General features: G+C 44.6%; 1 protein-coding gene across 2 annotated transcripts in view; it reads right to left on the reverse strand.

Annotated features, from left to right (window-relative positions):
• The window catches only part of SCML4 (Scm polycomb group protein like 4), a 70,257-nt gene that overhangs the window by 30,403 nt on the left and 20,762 nt on the right, over positions 1 to 19,092 (reverse strand). For both annotated transcript variants that reach the window (XM_054063117.1, XM_054063116.1), the window contains exons 2-5: positions 15,695 to 15,909; positions 7,446 to 7,575; positions 4,675 to 4,875; positions 378 to 572 (exon numbers count right to left, since the gene is read on the reverse strand). In XM_054063117.1, the coding sequence (XP_053919092.1) occupies positions 378 to 572; positions 4,675 to 4,875; positions 7,446 to 7,575; positions 15,695 to 15,895 (727 nt within the window). In that variant the 5' untranslated portion in view covers positions 15,896 to 15,909. The remainder of the gene's footprint in view (positions 1 to 377; positions 573 to 4,674; positions 4,876 to 7,445; positions 7,576 to 15,694; positions 15,910 to 19,092) is intronic.

Genomic DNA, 19,092 nt, shown 5'->3' on the forward strand with positions numbered 1-19,092 from the left:
CCCTTTGAGGCTTCTACCCCAGGGCCAGGTATGCTTGAGGAGGCCAGAAGTTATGGGAAAGAACTGACAGTAACAAGGAAAAGCAGATTATATGAATCTTGTTTCCTTAGAAAAAGAAATAAAAGAAAAAAGCTATAAAATGATAATTAAAAAATATTATCCCTATCACTGCCGCAGTTCCCCAACACAGTAGTTCTCACCTGAAAGCCTCCTCTATAGCCACTGTGAAAAATACTGCAAGTCAGTCCACTGCCTCCCCCTGGAAAGGTGCCACAGAGACCTGCAGTTTTCTAGCATACATGGTACAGGACCAAAAAAAAGACAGTCACTTCTTCAGCCCTATTAAATCCCAAGCCCAAGTTGATCAAGTAGCCTACCTGCCTCCATCCGTCTGTTTTCATACACCTCTGGGCTTTCCGACATGGCATTGTACTGCTGGAAAGGCTGGTTGCTGAAGAGATTGTCACACAAGAGGCTGCGACAGAGTTTCTTCAGGAAGCGCAGGACATACCCGATGCTGTTCACTATCTGCAGGTTCAAGAGATGCTGCTTCCCCTCAAAAGAAGCGGAAACTGCAAAACAAGTGGAGTAATTCAATACGTGCAGATACACAGCAGGAGGAAGAATGAGAGCAGGGGAAGATTTCACACAAGTGTTCATGTGTCTTAAGTTATCTTTCATAATTACCCCCTCTGAAGACCAAAATGAACTTGAAGAGCTTAAAAAGCTGTGTTTGTGTGGCCCGGATTACCTTCCTTCTGAAGTGCTAAACGATGCCAACTGGTACGGCCAGCAGCTCAAGGATTTCTAATATATGCATCCAACTGAAAACTGTATAGTATGATTGGAAGGAGGCAATTATGATACTCCAGTCTAAGGAAGGGGAAAGAAATTGATCTGCCAATGACAGACTATTAGACTGACTTCAGCAATACCCAAGGGTTTAAAAGATAATAGGGAGACAAGTATTAAAGATGACGCTTTAATGAAAATGAAAAAAAGGTACCAGGGTTGTATTGAAGAGAGGGCTACCAGCTTCATCACGGATTTTTATTTACTGATTTATTTGTATTTATAGTCAGAGGAAGGTTTTCAGTTGTGGTCTGTCTAGAATTAAGTAAAGTATGAGAAGTCTTTTGTTAAACTGGAAATTATTGCGTATGAATGGTGGATCAGGAGATGACATCAGGCTCTGCTGACCGGAGACTGCAAGTGCTGGAGAGGAACCAGCAGTGGTCTGTGCTGGCAAAAAAAGCATTTTGTACATACTGTAAGATAGGAGGGTTTATCAATGGAGAAGAGGCCTGGGAGACTGCACACAAAGGAGTAGCTGATTTTGAGATCTGCACTCATAAAAATGAGTGCAAAAAAATACTGGGAAGTACACTACAATGCACAATTCTTCGAGGAGGGTCAGCATGACCTGATGAGAGGAGAAATGATTGGACAGGCTCACCACATGCCCCTGAATCACCAAAGTGACACAGTGATGAAAAAGTCAGATTTCAAAGACGTGTTGAACAAAGCATTTGCAGGAGAGACAAGGGAGGTCAATACCACTCTATAATGTCCTAGTGAAACCTGAGGTGGACCAGTGAACACCATTCTGGTCACCTAGGCTCAGGAAGGGTGAATTCACAGCTGAACAGGTGTGTAGGCAGGCTAAAGCAATGTTCAGGGAGCAGAAAGTTTCCCTGTGGCACTGCATTCATTACCATCTCTGCTACATGGAGCTGTGGCAAGACACTTCCTACACTAATCCAGCGATCTTCTGCACAATGCAGAGAGGACCTGAAAGAAACTGTGTATTTCAGCCAGCAGGATGAGGATTTCTCTCTAGACATATATCCAAGATTGAACTCAATGATGAGAGCAGAGTAATTAAAATTCCTGGACAAAGCTGTCAAGGAACATATTTAGCCAGGAATCTAAAATGTGAGAGGTCACAGCCATGAAAGACATGAAGGGGTCACAACAGTCTCACCAGGATCACTTGTAGCAGGACCCATTTAGGTTTCAACAGGTTTGCAGGGAAGACTACATGATATGACTGCCTGAACTCCATCACCTGGAAAGTTTTTTCCAGTTCTACAGCTTCCAGTCACTACTAATGAGCATAAATTGCAATGTTAGGCTTATAATCGTTGCAATAACTTCAGAGATTTCCTGCTGACCTGAGCTGCTGTAAGGGATCATGCTCCACGGCCAATTGAGCATCTGTGAGCTGAGCCATGGGAAGATTGGTAAGCACATGAGAAAATCTGTCTGCCCTGCTGTTGAGCTGGGAGAAAGCTGCAATCTCAGAGCCGCACCATGACTAGGAGGTCATTCATCCTTCCTCAATGATTAGAAGAGGTATGAAGCTGGGAGCAATATTGACCAGGTGCTTTCATCTCGGGTATCTGAAGCTGAGCTAGTGTAGAGGAGCTGAGACCAAGGAGTGTGGCAGGTTTGGTGCCCATCGTGATTCTCCTGCTTGTAATGAAAAACATATACACGGCACAGAACCAGGCAAAAGTGAAGGTTTATAGTAAATTGCTTCAGTCTTGTGTTTCTGTGAACAAACTTAAATTATTCTTAGAATATATCTGATGTCCCTTAGGGAAGGCACATCTGTAGTTTGAGAGGAAAGGGAGGAAGCAGGATTTATGTGCTGCACAGAGGGCCAGAAACTAGGCTCCCACGTAAGAGTCCCAACGGCATAGCTGATCTGGTGTTTTCCCTGCAAAACTGATTAGACTTGTGGTCCTTGGCTTTGTGTTCATGACTGACTCATCCGCAGCAGCTCAACGGAGAGTTTCGTTCCTATATTCCCATCATTGTTCCATTCCCGCTGCACCTCCATGAACTAAAACAGTGCTGTGACACAAAGTGCTCGCTGTGACTAAAAGTTCATGTTCAATCTGAGAGCCGGGTCAGGGGATTCACCAAGGGATGTGGGAGACTCATCAGGACACCACAAGAAGTCTTAATGCAGGAAGATGAGGAGCTTTGGGGAAGTTCCCTCTGATCTCTGATTCTCTTTGATATGTTTAGATAGTCCTGCTGTATGGGAAGTTGCCACGCGACTTCTGCAATTCCTACAGCTGAGAACAGATTTGGCTCATGAACTGCAGGCAGAGGACACATCAGCATCTGAGCTTTGTGAGAGTTTTTCTTTAGAGCAACAGGTGGCAGCAACAGGTGGCATGGAGCGGGCTTGCAATGCTGCTCATCTGTGTACAGCTGCATGAAAATCTTAGCTCACAGTCCTGGCCTCAGCACTGTTTTCAGAGAATGATAAGCACAGGACTCTGGAGCTATCTCTGTTCCTTCTCTGAATATCACTGCAATATTCTTAACTGGTACACTCTCATCTGACACCAAGACGATTCCTGCAGCAGCTTATTTTACAAAGGCATTAGTGCTGTTCAAAGCTGGTTGTCAGCTTGCTGATGTGAATGGGACAGCTAGAATAGACTAGTCTTAGTCAGGACTGGGGATCATAGAATCATAGGATAGTTTGGGTTGGAAAGGACCTTAAAGATCACCTAGTTCCAACCCCTCTGCCATGGGCAGCGACATCCCACCAGATCAGGCTACCCAAGGCCCCATCCAACCTGTCCTTGAACACCTCCAGGGGTGGGGCATCCACAACATCCCCGGCCAACCTGTGCCAGTGCCTCACCACCCTCATGGTGAAGAATTTCTTCCTTGTGTCTTGTTTAAATCTGCCCCTCTCCAGTTTATACCCATTGCCCCTAGCCCTGTCACTACAAGCCTTTGTGAACAGTCCCTCCCCAGATTTCCTGTAGCCCCTTCAGGTACTGGAAGGTCGCTATAAGGTCTCCTCGGAGCCTTCTCTTCTCCAGGCTGAACAAGCCCAACTCTCTCAGCCTGTCCTCATATGGGATGTGCTCCAGTCATCTTTGTAGCCCTCTTCTGGACCCGTTCCAACAGCTCCATATCCTTCTTATGTTGAGGATTCCAGAACTGGACACAATATTCCAGGTGGGGTCTCACAAGAGAGGAACAGAGGGGCAGAATCACCTCCCTCCACCTGCTGGCCACACTTCTTTTGATGCAGCCCAGGATACGGTTGGCCTTCTGCGAGCGCACCTTGCTGGCTCATGGCAAGCTTCTCACCAACCAGCACTCCAAAGTCCTTCTCTGCAGGGCTGCTCTCAATCACGTCATCCCCCATCATGTACTGAAAATGGAGATTGCCCCTAACCAGGTGCAGGACCTTACACTTGGCCTTGTTGAACCTCATGGTGTTCTCACAGGTCCAATTCTCCAGTCTGTGCAGGTCCCTCTGGATGACATCCAGTCCTTTCAGTGTGGCAACTACACCACTCAGCTTCGTGTCATCTGTAAACTTGCTGAGGGTTCAGTGAATTTCACTGTCAATATCATTGATAAAGACATTGAACAGCACCGGTCCCAGGACGGACCTCTGAGGGACAACACTTGTCATGGATCTCCATCTGGACTTGGAGCCATTGACCACTACTCTTTGAATACCACCATCCAACCAGTTTCTTATCCACCATACCATCCACCCATCAAATCAATATCTCTCCAATATAGAGAGAAGGATATTGTAGGGGACTGTGTCAAAGGCTTTACAGAAGTCTATATAGATCACATCTGTACTTCCCATATGGTCACAAACTCCTTACAAAAATGCTTTACCTGACACCGTCTCTCCTCCATAGCCCTGCTTGATGAGTGAGAAGACCACCTTTTGCTGGAGCGCACAGTCGATGCAGGCCTGAACAGCTTGCTGCAGGGCCGCTGATGGTCGCTCTGGTCCAAAGTGCTCTGGCAGCTGCTGCACTTTTTTTCTGTCAAGGTAAGGCCCCAGGTTCGCTTGTTTGTTGACATAAATACAGACTGTGGACACAAAATCCCCACAAGGTTGTTACAAAATGGCCCTGAGAGCATCCTAGCAAATGTTATCTTTATACATTCCTATCTATTTCACAAGCTCTTCGATTCACAAGTGAATTGCTTCCATTTGCCATGACACCGCAGGGCTTCCTTGCACCAATCACCCATTTTCTGAGCCAAGGGAAGCCTTGCTCAGCATCCTGGGTGAGGATAAGTTACATGCAACTACAGAAGCTCCTTTATGGTTAGTGAAGGTCCTGGGGTTCACTCTTTTGCAGCCTACCTTGTCCACACAGCTGGTGACCGGAAAAAATGGCCAGTGAGTGCAAGACAGTGACTAGCAGGGGTGGCCCTACAGCGATGTGTAAACTCCAGCCTGAGATGTGTTTTGGGTTTGGTTTTTTTTCCTCTGTGTTTTTCTAAGCTGATTCACTGAGAGGCTTTGTGAGAAGCACTGCTCTGAGATGAGTTTTGTGAGACTTTGGCCCTTGCTGCTTCTGACCTTTATGCAGCTTTCACTGCTGGAGGGCTACGCTCTTCTGAGCTGCACAGTGCAGTGGCAGAGACTCTGGCCTTTGGAAGCATCCTACTCCCCACCCACACCCCACACCCCACACCCCCACCCCCCCCCACCCCCCCCCCCGCGTCCAACCCAGTGCTCTGCAAATTGCATGACCTCAAGGGAAGCTGTACGTTGCATGCAGTGATAAATCCGCATTTGGGAGCACAGCCATGTGACTGTACTGCACAGAGATCTGCGAAGGATGCTCCAGCCTCTCCGCAGCCAAGCCCTACATGCCTCCTCTCACATGCTGTTGCCTGCAAAGGCAGTTTTTCTATGTGCTATCAGGCCTGCTGTCAATAGCCAAAAAAACCCAGTCTTCTCCTTTCACTAGCATGGACTTACTTTAAGACTGGCTCCTTGGAGGAAGCAGAGATAACGCTGTGGTAACTAAGGGTGACTAAGACATAGCCTAAAGTCAGACTAAAGTGAGACATATTATAATAGCTGAGTGAGTGTGCTTGAGCTGTCACCTCCCAGACAATATAATATTATCCTCTGACGGAAATCAGATATGTGACAAAAAAATCATCAAGCGGAGTGGAGGACATGATGACAGCTGTGTAAAGTTGGAAATAATTTACAGTTTGCATCACCATAATGAAAATCTAGTGCAACTGTCACAGCACACTCTGCTACCCCATCTCTCACTGAACAGCAGAAGGGGCTCAAGCAGTATATCTTGGGTAAACAGGAGGATAATAGCAATCACACTTATCATTACCTAGCACTTTACACTTTCCAACTGCCAAACAAACAAAGGGATAACACACAAAAAAACAGCAGGAGCATGCATGAATTGCAGGGGACAGCTTTCCCAGCATGCCACCATGCCAAACCTCACCTAATCTGCTGGATGTGGCTTCTGCCATGACAAGCCACAGCTTTTGTCCAGGGCTCAGCCATGGAGAGGATTCTTCAGCCTTCTGGGTCCCCCACCGAGGTCCCTACGGTCCATTCAGTGCATATAGGGAGGTAAAAGTCGGCCTGAGCCTGCCTCCATCTCCTGCAAACCTTGCTCTAGTGGGAGCCTGCACACACCATTGGGAAAGTGCCAGGTGAAAGGGTGCCAGCAGCATGGAGATGGGCAGTGAGAGGTCCGGGGCACTGCATCTGCAGAGCTGGAAATGGCTCACAGAGTCTCTGCCTCTGTGGCCACCCCTGTGATCTAGTGGGGCTGGTGGACTGTGCCTCCCTATCCTCCTCTGAAAGCAGCACTGGGCACACCTCTCAGGTCAGTGTTATGAAACACTACTCAACTGATGTTTGCCAGGCACTTTACAGTCTCCACATGTGAAGGGATAAATGAGTATAAAATATATTATTATTGTCATCGTCATTACACTTAGTATCATTCTGCTACCAGAGCAGATGGAAAACTTCTCCTCTGTGCATCCCAGCTAAGAAATAATGGGATTTATGCATTGTGTTTAGATTCTAATGTTATCTAATCCATTTCTCTGCCGAAATCTCAGAGTAAATCAGCTGTCTTGTTGATTTTCTTCTCATTTGCATCAGCTTAAAAGCATTGATCTATGTTACTTTTGGTCAGATAAGCAAAAAAAACCAAGGTTATGTTTTCCCTGACTACAGTCAGAAATGACCTGGTCTGCTGCTATAATAAGGCATTGGTTTTTATGTGCTGGTAACCCTGCCTACAGTTAGACTGTGGCTTCCCCATCCTTATTCTCCCCACAGCTGCAACAGCTGCTTCATGTTCACATTGGGGTTTAGCCTGGTCATTGCAACACATTTGATGGGATGAGTGTTGGGTATGGAATTATAGCATTCATGGGATCCTGATGTCTGCATTTCAAGAAGAATGAATCTGACATCTCCGCTGAATTTCACATATAGCATTCAAAATACCGTCTTGTAGGTCATCTCTGTTCTTTGTCGGTGGTTGCCAGTTTGATCTGCAAAAAAAACTATTTTCAAGAGCTCTGCTGTTCTGCAAAGCACAGCATCTGGCTTCCTACCCCTCGGCAAATGAGTAGTAGAGGCTGGGTACCTGTGAGAGCCTGTGGGGTGGCTGAGTTGGGTATCGTAGCTGCATCCTGGGGTATTGAACTGATATTTGGCTCCGGTGTGCTTCTCGGTGGAGAGATTGCTAAGGGAGTCATCAGAACACGAGACTTCAGCTGCAAAAAAATAATCGATTGGGTAATGAAAGTATACACAAGATATTCCAATTTTATTCCATGTATGTCTCTCCCCATGAACTCCCACTCATTAGCAATCTGCTATTGCACCACTTTCTCCAGGCCAGGAGCATCCATTCCGCTCCTGGGAGGATACTGAAGCCTGAAGCCTGACTGATTTGCAGCAGACAGGAACGCGTTAAGTTACGGGATGCAAATATTATGCCACCCAGCGGGCAGTTATTTACACCTGAGCAAATTGGATCTAACGCTCTAACAAATCAGCGCAACGGCATTTTACAACCCGCTTCATGTGGGTGTAAACAATTCACTGCAGCTTGGAAACACAGGGTCTTTAACTACGCCATAATTTAGGACTAAATTCTGCTCTTGGTTACAGGAGTGTAAATCTTGTGTAAAGTCACTGGCACCAAGAGGCTACCTTGGGCTGCCACCCATGTAAATAAGACCAGACCATGATCCGTAGTGTGTTATTACCAGGTAGTAAATACAAACTGTTGCACTGTTGCACCCAGCAATCTTTGTGACCTGCAGCCCAGCTTGGAGAAGTGAAACACAATGGGAATTTATGGTGCAATATCACTACTGCTGGTACTTGGCAATGTCTCATCAGTAATTATAAAGGGCTGATGTGATGGATATGACCTGAAGGCACCACTCTTTCTTTTCCTTTTGCTATGAAGGGAGAGCCAAGCACACAGCTGGGTGGTTTATATATTTACATACACTACACTGAGCTGTTCTTCTGGCAGGTGATTTTTTTGTTATTGTTTTTCAGTGGTCACAGCTAAAACTGATATAAGTGACAAGCTTAAGATTAAAAAGGTATTTTTAGCCCTGTTAAATTCGCAGAGTATTGCTTCTCTTGAGGCTTACACCCAAACTAGAAATAATGTACAAAATACATTTTGGAATAGAATTTTAGGTAGAAATGAAGCCAGGCCACTACCTACAAACCAAACTTTGAGCAATTCCTGGGGAACAATAAAAGTAATTTTGATAAAGATTCGTGTTTTCCATGAATTATGGAATTTCCAATTATTATGATTACAACTCTCTAAAATAATTGTCACTGTTTCAGTGTAATGGTAAAAACAGAAAGCTGGGAAAGGGTGAGGAAGTCTGTTGGACTTTGTGCCATCCAAGTGAGTTTTTAATCATTAAATATTTGGGAATTTGGATCATTCCCCAATTACTGGCTAAACCCAGCAAGGGCTTCACTAAGAGAGAATTCATGGTCTTGCTTTCACAAGCAAGTAGCACAGTGGCCTCAACTGGGGTGGTACCTATCAAAACAAATTAAAAAGCCGTCTTGTTGAGATGGGTGTAATTTTTGCCTTCCAGACCTCCACCAAGCCCTTTGTGAACTTGTTCTTTAACACAACCTAGAGTTTCCCTCAGAGCAGCCTCTGTGGAAAGATGGGCATGACAAACCTGGATGGAAATAAAAGCTGGCACTTCATCCAGTCACCATCCCCTGCAGGCCACTGTTCAGGGCACTGCTCAATCCCTTAGGATTCAGCCAGAACAAGGAAGAATATGTTCAATAAGTGAATCTAAGACAAACTATGGATTTGACCTTCTGCTCTATGGCAGCCATAGTGCACGAGGGACCCTGAGCTGGCCCCTGGCTACTGCCAGTCCATACCTGCCTATATTGTCTTTTTTTTTTTTGTAGGGTTTTCTTGCCTACAGACTGGGATCAGGAAAGGCCAGAAGCAAAGGGTGTTTATTTTCCAAACAATCAAAATAAAAGAGAGAAAAATGATGTTTCAAAAATCAAGGTCCCCATCCAGGTTTGGGTTTATCCCAAGTGAGAAGGAGAGAAGCATCATTATCTGTTATTTTCTATAACAACATGTCTACGACTTGCTTTTTTTGTTGAAGTGGACTAGCACTGTGAAACTTTGGGTAACACATATGCCAGGCTTCTGGGCTTCCTTTTGATCGTACACATATATGCATGTATAATAAATGCCTATATACGTATGTGTGTTTATACAAAATAAATACACAGATATAAAATATATACATTGATATAAAGATATACACATATAATTGTATATATATTGACATGTACATTTACATACGCTTGTACTCATACATGCACACATCTATATGGATACTATTTTGGAGACAGCACACCTAGTAACTTCTGTTTCACTTGCTTTGTGGCTCCTTAACATCCTTACTGGCTCACAGCCCTGTGGCTCCAAACACAGGGGCAGAAGTCTCCTCTCCAGTCCTTGAACCTTATGCATGATCTGAGTGTGCGCTGCTCCACCAGCACCATCAGCCCAGTAGAAGTAGGACAATGACCAGCAGAACTCTTTCTCTGCCTGTTCCCTTCCTCTTGGAAGCCCAGGCAGGCTCATGTTCAGGAGTGAATAAACAGAGGGCAAGACTTGTGTAAACTATGTAGCCTGGAAGCCCCTTCTTGGCAGTTTGCTGTTTTAGTGAACAGTTTAGTACAAATTTAATTGCAACAGTATGTGCTCTACAGCCTCTGGATACTGATAAATGCTGTTTTATTAGGGGTAGCAGAGAATATGCCTTCATTAGATCAAAATAAAAAATGCCTGATTACAAGAGACAGTACACTAGCAAACACGGCTTATATACCTACTGGCCACTGAAATCCTGAATAATCCCTATATATCACTAAGTGTAAATCTTAAAGTATTTCATTTAAAGACGTCTTTTCTTGGACTGATTATTCTCAATCAAAAAGCCAACCCAACCAACCAGCTGACTGACAAGGATCTTGGCAGTAAAGAGCACATATGCATGAATGTGAAAAAAAGCAATAAAGAAGAGAAAAAGAGAGAAGAGAAAAGGAGACGGTAAAAATCTGTCACAGCATTTTGGGAAATCCTGGCAGTAAGGCATTCAAATCAGCTTTTCAATATCAAATGTCATAAGTTTTAATATGCACAGCATGAACTATAAAAAAACCCCACTGCTATAAAAAGCAGTGGTTGTTTTAGAACAAGATGTACAACCAACCCTCCCACTCTTATGGACTTTCTAGCATGGAAAAGAGATCAGAGAAAGCTGATCAGGGACTTAGGGTAGCAAATAAGTGTGTCTACTTCACCAAAGTCACATGCAGTAGATGCAGAGAGAGCATGAGTTTTTGTGCTGTTGATGCTGGCTGCAAGCTTGTCTGAGTAAGCAGTGGCTGCAGAAAAGGCAGATCCTGTTGAGTCCTAGAGTTTCCTTTACAATCTGCACACCCCTTCGGAGCAGTCAGGATTTATCTAGCTGATATTTCTATCATCCAACACCAAAAAAAATTAGAAAAGGAAGAAGGAACATTTTCCCAGGTAGATTTTTTTCCTTCTGAACAAGTTCTCTGCCAGATTAGACAATAAAATACTCAGGAAAGAAACAAGATGAACCACAATGCAAACTTGCCCTGTACTTTTCTTAAACCATTTAGATCATAGCCATCTTTAAGGCTCCTAGTTCCCTTGCACCAATTATCCCTTGCCCTGACAAAACATTTTCTAGAACATGTTTCTAGAAAAGGCTAGGGTTCACCCTATCGCCACAGGCCTGTGTCCTTCCAGTCAGAAGGGCAGAGGCACCAAGGTGGGTGCCTGGGCCAGCTAGGTCCTGCTGGTGGGCTTCCAACGGCTGGGCAGAAAGGTGCCATTAAGCCTGCACCAGGGAAGCACAGAATCATAGAATAGAATAGAATAGAATAGAATAGAATAGAATAGAATAGAATAGAACAGAATAGAATAGAATAGAATCACCAGGTTGGAAAGGACCCATTGGGTCATTGAGTACAACCATTCCTAACACTCCCTAAACCATGCGCCTCAGCACCTCGTCCACCTGTCCCTTAAACACCTCCAGGGAAGGTGACTCAACCACCTCCCTGGGCAGCCTGTTCCAGTGCCCAGTAACCCTTTCTGTAAAAAATTTTTTCGTAATATCCAGTCTGAACCTCCCCTGGCAGAGCTTCAGGCCATTCCCCCTTGTCCTGTCCTCTGTCACTTGGGACAAGAGCCCAGCTCCCTCCTCTCTACAACCTCCTTTCAGGTAGTCATAGAGAGCAATGAGGTCTCCCCTCAGCCTCCTCTTCTCCAGGCTAAACAACCCCAGCTCTCTCAGCCGCTCCTCATAAGACTTGTTCTCCAGCCCTCTCACCAGCCAGGGAAGCATAGATCTCCCGAGTACACCTTCTGGGGTCTTTGGCTGTACTCGTGCTCTCTGTGCATTTAGCTGCAGGTGACGAGGTTCAGCACGAGGCAAGTCAAGTCTTAGCTCATTTACCAGGGCAGAGAGTGTTCATTGCTGTGCTGGCGAATGCAAAACACAGTCCAAGATCTTTCCCACATTTTCTTTTTATGTCATCCCAATCCCCCTCTTCGCCTCTGAAGCAAGGCAGTCTGCATGCAGCCTCTTATATCTCCCAACTGTTTTGCAGTGAATGAGGCAGGTAACTTTGACAGGAGTGCGTGTAGCCTTGAAATCTAAGGCTGTAGCAGAGGACAGGTGAACAACCAGGGCACTTTTAAGGCTGTCTGTGTAATGTCAGAGCCACTGTGTCCAAATCCTGACTGCTTATTTGTCAGCATTAATAGTGACTTCTAGGGCAGCAGGGGAACCTATGCCCTGAAACGGAATTGTGACCCCACACACCGTCCTGTGCACCCCACCTAGCAGGAGTTCGCAGCATCCTGGCTGATTGCTCACCCCATCTGAGACCACATATCCACGTGGGATCTGCTGCAATGGCTCGTAATGTGGATGAGATAAACTGCCCTGGGACTGCTCAGGTGGGTTCATAGCTTTGTTGCCCGCTGGAAGGCATGTGGTGGTCTTTGTCGCAGCTGCCCCACATGGTTGTCTCTACAATGTCTTTTAACACCACAAATCCCCCCCTGGATCCTAATACAGCCTTCCTTCACACAGGCTTTCTAAGCAGCTCTTCGGGGCTGCCCCACACTTATAGCCAGAGAAATAAAACTGATCCATCGACTAACCTAACCCCTGGGGCTGCCACAACAGACTTTTCCTAGAGATTTAGACAGTCAGAAAGAATATTATATTTGGGGAAAATGTAGGATTTTACAGCAAATAGCTCCACATCAGGTACAAAACTCTTTTTTGCAAAAACATCTGACTAAATATTATAACCAAAGCTGTGAAAAAAATAAGCAGGATAACGAGGAAAAGGACTTTGCTTGATGGTGAAGTGTGATAAAACCTCATTTTAGGAAGACACAGATATTTGCTTTAATATCAATGAAAACAGGCAATGGGTCATCTGGCTATAAGGAGCATGTGGTTAAAAATGTCTGTTATTCACATCTCGGTCAAAATAAATTTAAATCTAGGCTGTAAATTCCTAGTTTGCTAAAATTTCAGAAGTATTTTTCCATCTGTTCTGTAATAATTCAGCTATCTGGTTGCTATAAAGAATTTGGTCGTCTGCCATTTGGACAGGGAGTCATTTTTTAAAATGCATGTAAGTCTCATGGTATCTGAAAGTCATACAATTAGCAAGCTAATTAAATCAAACTAGAGTTCCCCATCAAAAAATGTAATCTTTGACTCATGCTGGGGAAGTGTCTTTGATGGAGAGGGGTTCATTTCAGCTGAGCACAAAGAGTACAAATCTGCCTCACAGAAAATATCGCTTTGGTGTACGAATCCTATAGCGCAAATAAACAGTGTCAGGCCAGATGCCATGGATGCTACAACTTATGAATGTCAGGTCCAGGAAACTAAGCCATTGGTTATACAAGGATGCCTTTTTTATGTGCCATCGCTCACCAAGAAATAAAATCATCCCAGATTCACTACTGAAAAAGGGGTGCTGTCGCCTCTCCACTAAGTCCCTGGGGAAATTGGGGAGGAGAAGTGCATGGTACCCAGCCAAGGGAAAAAAAACTTCCCTTCAGAAGAAGATGGGGCAACAGCAATCAGGTGCTTGGCCACGTAGGTTCAGAGCACAATGTTACTGCAGTATTTTAGGAGATTAAGTGTTTAATCGAGTTTCCTTTTTTTCTTCTTCTGCTTACAAATATGTGGTGATTGGAGAGAGGCTTTTTCACAGGTGGATGGGTGCATTTTCACAGGTGAATGTGTGGAACAGAAGGTATTCCCCAGAGTATTTTTTTTTGTCAAATTATAAATCAAATGTAAATATAGGAGTAAGGACCGGGGTCAGCAAGACGAGCAGGGGTAGAAGGCATGGGGTCTGCTGAAACTTGGAGCATGTATTTTAATCATCTCAGAGACTCAATTTCACCACATCTCGTAAGTACTATTATCCCAGACTTAGATGGTTTGGACCTAAAAAGCCTACAAGTGACCCAGCTTTACTGATAATAATTTAAATTATTACTTGTCATAAATAAACTAAAATAAATATAATAAGTTTTAACCTAATACTGAAGTGAAAAATAAGTATTTCCATATTCTGCATTTCACAGAACACCAGAGTGTTTGCCCCAGTCTTAGCCTGGACATGCAGCTCTATTTTGGACTATTGCTATAAAATTCTGCAGTAATCCCAAGAGAGGCACCCAAGTCTGCTGTCAGGTTGGCTCTGCTTGGCTGAGTGTTATATCACGCACATTACCAAATTTAAGGCTTTTCAGAAGAAATAGGAAACTGCAGCTGTAAAAATTTCTTAGCCATGTGAAGTCTGTTTTCAGCACACACTGAAGCACACTTCAAAATGCACCCCCATAGCAGAAAGGTATACATGAAGCAAGGAGAGATACAGAAGAAGGCAAAAGATGAGAAGAAAGCATTAAGAGTTGAGGTACTGATGTCCACTGCAATAGGCGTTGCACAGAATGGGTGAAGAGGAGCAGGGAAATCTGGTAATGGGATGCAGCGGGTGTTGAGGGGAGCTTGCCTGGAAAAGAGAGAGGAGGAAGGAGGGAGGTTGGAGGATGGAAGGAAAACAGTCTGGCAGGAGGTGAAAAGGAGGGAAGGGCAACAATAAGGGCAGCCCACACCAGATAAAGCCCGGACCCAAGGAGCTGAGATATTTGGTCCCTGTGCCCAGAGCTCACCTGGCAGCACTGTACATAGGGCCTTGTTGTCTTTTGTGAAGCGGGAGAGACCCAGTGAAGAGCAGGGAAACACATGGATCCAAGACCTTCTCCAGGGAAGGCTGGGGCAGACCCTGTGCGTGCACCACTCCTATTACTCACTTTTTTGTTTTGACATCAGGAACTTAAGCAGTTATTCTTTTCTAACAGCAATTTGTCCTCCTTATGGAACAGACTGCATGTCTGTGCCTATTCCCATTAAAAACAAGGAACATGCACAGCACACGTACTGTGCCCCTAGCTGGCTCTGGGCAGTGATAGAGAGAATAACAGAGAAATCTACTGACAACAGGACCTCTCACTACAATGTAGCTCATTTTCACTCCCCAGAATAATTTCCCCTCCCCTCAGCACCACTGTCCCATTTTCACCTGGTCACCCTACTCCTGCCAGTGCTGAGAATGCCGGGAGGAGAACGGTGAGAGAACCCCAGCCTAATGTCAGAGCCCCAGCCCACTGGCAGCATGCGAGGGGTTTAAGGTGTTTCTTTGTTTAGCCATGCCTCCCCACCAGGGTTGTATTGAGAGCTGGGTATGATTTTCCCCCAAAGTCAGTAGACAAATAACCAAAACTGCCTTTTCCTCAGCAAGTGAAATCTCATTACTTTCTACAAAGGCCCTTTTCTTTCCTCTGGAAATGAGCTGTATTTTCTCCTTTTATTCCCCATATTACTTTCCTTTTCCTTTGATTTGTTTAGTTTCTAGTCACTGTTAGTAAGAGAGAAGAAAACAGTGATGAGAGAGAAATGTGTCCTAGAAAGTGTGCAGCTATCTCACGCAACATTATGGGGGACAAGTTATTTTCAAACAACGCAACTTAAATAACTGTAAACTTAAGAAGACAGATTTCCTCTCTTTTACACCAGCTCAAATAGAAAAGAAACCAGCTTCTCCTACTTTTTCTGCATTGCACTGCTCCACACTTGTACAACTTTCCTCCATTCCTGGATTTCTCCTGAAACACTAGGAGAAAATGTATTAGAACATGGAGAAGGAGTATGAAAACGATGTATCTACCTTGTACCCAGGTTTTCTTCCTCTCTTCTTTGGGATCTTCATGACGGGCAAAGCACCAGCTGGTGCTGAGTAGAGGTTGTGTGCTGCCACTTTGATGGGTGCTGGCTGGAGTGGGGGCCGCCCTCGCTTCTTCCCCACCATCCTGGGGGTCTCCATCTCCCCAGGAACCAGGCTGGGGGGCAGGCACTGTAGGTGGCTCATTTGCCCCGAGGCTGCTGATAAACCAGAAAAAAAAGAGATTAAAAAAAAGAAAGAAAAAAAACCCCAGTTATTTATTTTTCCCTTTAGGTTTTTCATCTGAAGGCAGTTTTATCATGCTATCATTTTCCATGTTACCATCCATTGTAAAGCAGCAAGAAATATACCACAGAAATGCATTCCTAGGTAGGATTCCTGGGTGGGATTCACCTGACCACAGCTGGCTCAGCTTCTCCAAAGTGGGACATAACCCTTGTACAGGGAGCTGGTTCGCCTGACAAGGTCTCTATTGCAGATGTCTAATAGGCAAATCCCACTACGGTGACCTTAAATCTGGATTCTGCAGATAAATACAATGAAGACATGAGTTTACACCCATCCAGCAATGCCTGTTTTCACAGTGGGTTTGGAGTAGATGACCTCCTGAGGTCCCTGCCAACCTGATTTTTTTCCTGACTTCTGTTATTCTGCAAGCCTTTCCTCACCTTGGAAGTGCTATCAGTATGAAAATGGACTTCCCTCCACTTCATATGCAACACTCCTGAGCAGAGAGGCTGAATTTGACCATGAGGCTGCCCGTACAAGGTAGCCGTGTTAGAGAATTGCCAAACATTTACTCTCTGCAATTTTATAGCATCTGTTACCACGCATGCTAGTAGTGGGTTTTTGGATGTGCTCCATCAAAAGCTGTTATTTTACCACAACTCCATGCAGCTGATGGAGTGGAATCTGGTCCATTTTCCTCTGTCCAGGTTTTAATGAAGAAAACAAGTATATAATCATACACACAGTACCACAGGAATATACAGCATTCTTCACTGGTTCTGGCAAGGATCAAATGTTAACAAAAGTCAATAAAAAAAGAAACCTGCAGAAATACGTTTTTAGATGTTGGTTTGTCCAGGCATCGTCTTTCCTGTGTGTGGGCAGAATACTGGACCCAGTCCTGCCTGCATACATTACTAAACATAAGGGTCTTAGCAATTCTCATGCTTTTATGATAAGCCTTGTGATGGCTGAGGTTTTCAATTTCATGCTCCCTCAGGCCAGTGATAATGGAAGACTCCTTCCCCTCTGTTCTTATAGAGCAGACTCATAGTCATCTTGGCTGCAGAGAAAAGATGTGGACCAAGAGCATCCTCTAACTTCAAACTACATAAAGCAAGTAAAGGCTTGCTTGTTACCACAAACGACGACGTATTTTCAAAACTACAAACTATAGAAACCTACAAAATTTCTTACTACACTTAAAATCTTACAATTTCATAATGCAGTGTGATCAGAGCTGACATTGCTGGGAATGAAATCAGGGGTGCTCAGCCACATAGTGGGAAGTGTGTCACTTCATAGGGACCTCTGGTGACAAGTGTTTGCAGCTGGGGGCTTCTTTGCTTCAAAGGCAAATACGTTTTGCCTAGTTAAAACTTTGTAAGCATGATTGACTAATAAAAAATTCACTTCTCTGGTCTTATCCAGGAAAAACAGAGAGCTCCCAGCCCCACGCTCCACTAAATGCATTTATTTACAACATATTAAAAACTGAGGGATTTAATAACACTAGGGGTATCTGCTCAGTCCAGACAGATCCACTACATATGGGAGTATTTATATATTGACTTTAAAATTCCCAGTCTTCAACACTGGCTGCCTAGAACCTTCATGCAAACTCTGAATGTCTAACATCAGATCAGTGCAAACCTGTAGTGCCTAATTTACCAGATTTTCTGGGGTCACTGTGGTTGCACCTTCCAGGCACGATCAGCCAGATTGGGAAACACCTGAAAGACTGCCTTGGGACTCTGATTTTTACCAAATAGAAGTCTTGTATGACTGCAGAGAATATGCTTTCAGGATTAAAAGCATTCAGGCTTGCCACAGCAGGAGTCAAATGGAAAGGCTCTGGCTATGCTAAGCATAACTGCTTTCCTTCTGTCTTCAGCAGTGTGCATTCTCCTTCCCACAGTGCTTTCTGAGAGACAGCCTCGGTGTTTCTTCCACCTCCCAAAACGAAACATCTCCAGGACATTACATTACAGGCTAGCTACAGGCAGGGACTTTGGCTGGAAAGGGAAAGCACAGCATCACAGAATGGTGGAGGTTAAAAGGGACCTCTGGAGGTCATCTAGTCCAAACCCTCCTGCTAAAAGCAGGTTCACCTAAAGCAGGTTGCACAGGAAAGCATACAGGTGCATTTTGAATACCTCCAGAGAAGGAGACTCCACAACCTCTCTGAGCAGCCTGTCCTAGTGCTCCATCACCCTTGCAGAAAAGATGTTTTTGCTCGTGTTCAGGTGGAAATTCAGGTTCTCCAGTTTGTGCCATTACCCCTTTTCCTGTTGCTGGGGACCACTGAAAGGGGTCTAGCCCCATCCTCTTGACACTCACCCTTTAGATATTCAATAATATTATATATTATTATAATACAAGGATTACATTGGGTTTGGCACAGAAACCCACTATGAAAACCCATTGCTTCAAGTTTTGCATTTTGGTAAACAAAGCCTGGCAACCCAAAGGTTTTTTTTCCCAGAGGAGCTCAGCAGAGGCTAAGGCAAGCCCAATCCTGGTTTGGTCCCTGCCTGAGGAAGAGCAGTGGTTCCTACGTGGGGTCCATGGATGGCCATGAGGCTGCGACACGGAGGATATGGACCTGCATTGACTGCATTGCGTAGTCTTTATCATATTCTCCGTAGATGGTAAAGGTAGCTGTCTGCACCTCAGAAACTCTGAGAGTTAACAGCTACTGAAGCAAAAGAGCTGCTGACACAGAACTCTCCTTTGACTGAAATGTTGGTTTCTTCTGCAGTTGGTGAAGTATTAAACACAGGGTGGTCAGGAACCATACTAAATATTAACAATCTCAATTTTTCTGTCCTCTCTCTGCTCTCTACACTTGTGACACTGTGCTTAGGCAAAACCTCTTAAAACTCCTTGCCACATATGCTGACATAGAAGACCCAACTGGACTGCGCATGAAATGGTGTCAGTGTATTGCATTTGAATTGAAACAGCAAAGACAAGGAGTCAACTGCAATATACAAGCTGTTTTTATTACGCTTAATTACAAGCCCAACCATGACTTGATTCTTCTTTCTTGTATGCTAAGAGAAACGAAGAGCATCTTTGGCAGCATTTACTGTGTTACACTGCTGCAAGTCCTGGAGAGAAAGTGTGCTCCCCAGCAGGGGGAGAAGATAGCA

This window comes from Cuculus canorus, chromosome 3, assembly GCF_017976375.1.
Source record: "Cuculus canorus isolate bCucCan1 chromosome 3, bCucCan1.pri, whole genome shotgun sequence".
Taxonomy (NCBI): Eukaryota; Metazoa; Chordata; class Aves; order Cuculiformes; family Cuculidae; genus Cuculus; species Cuculus canorus.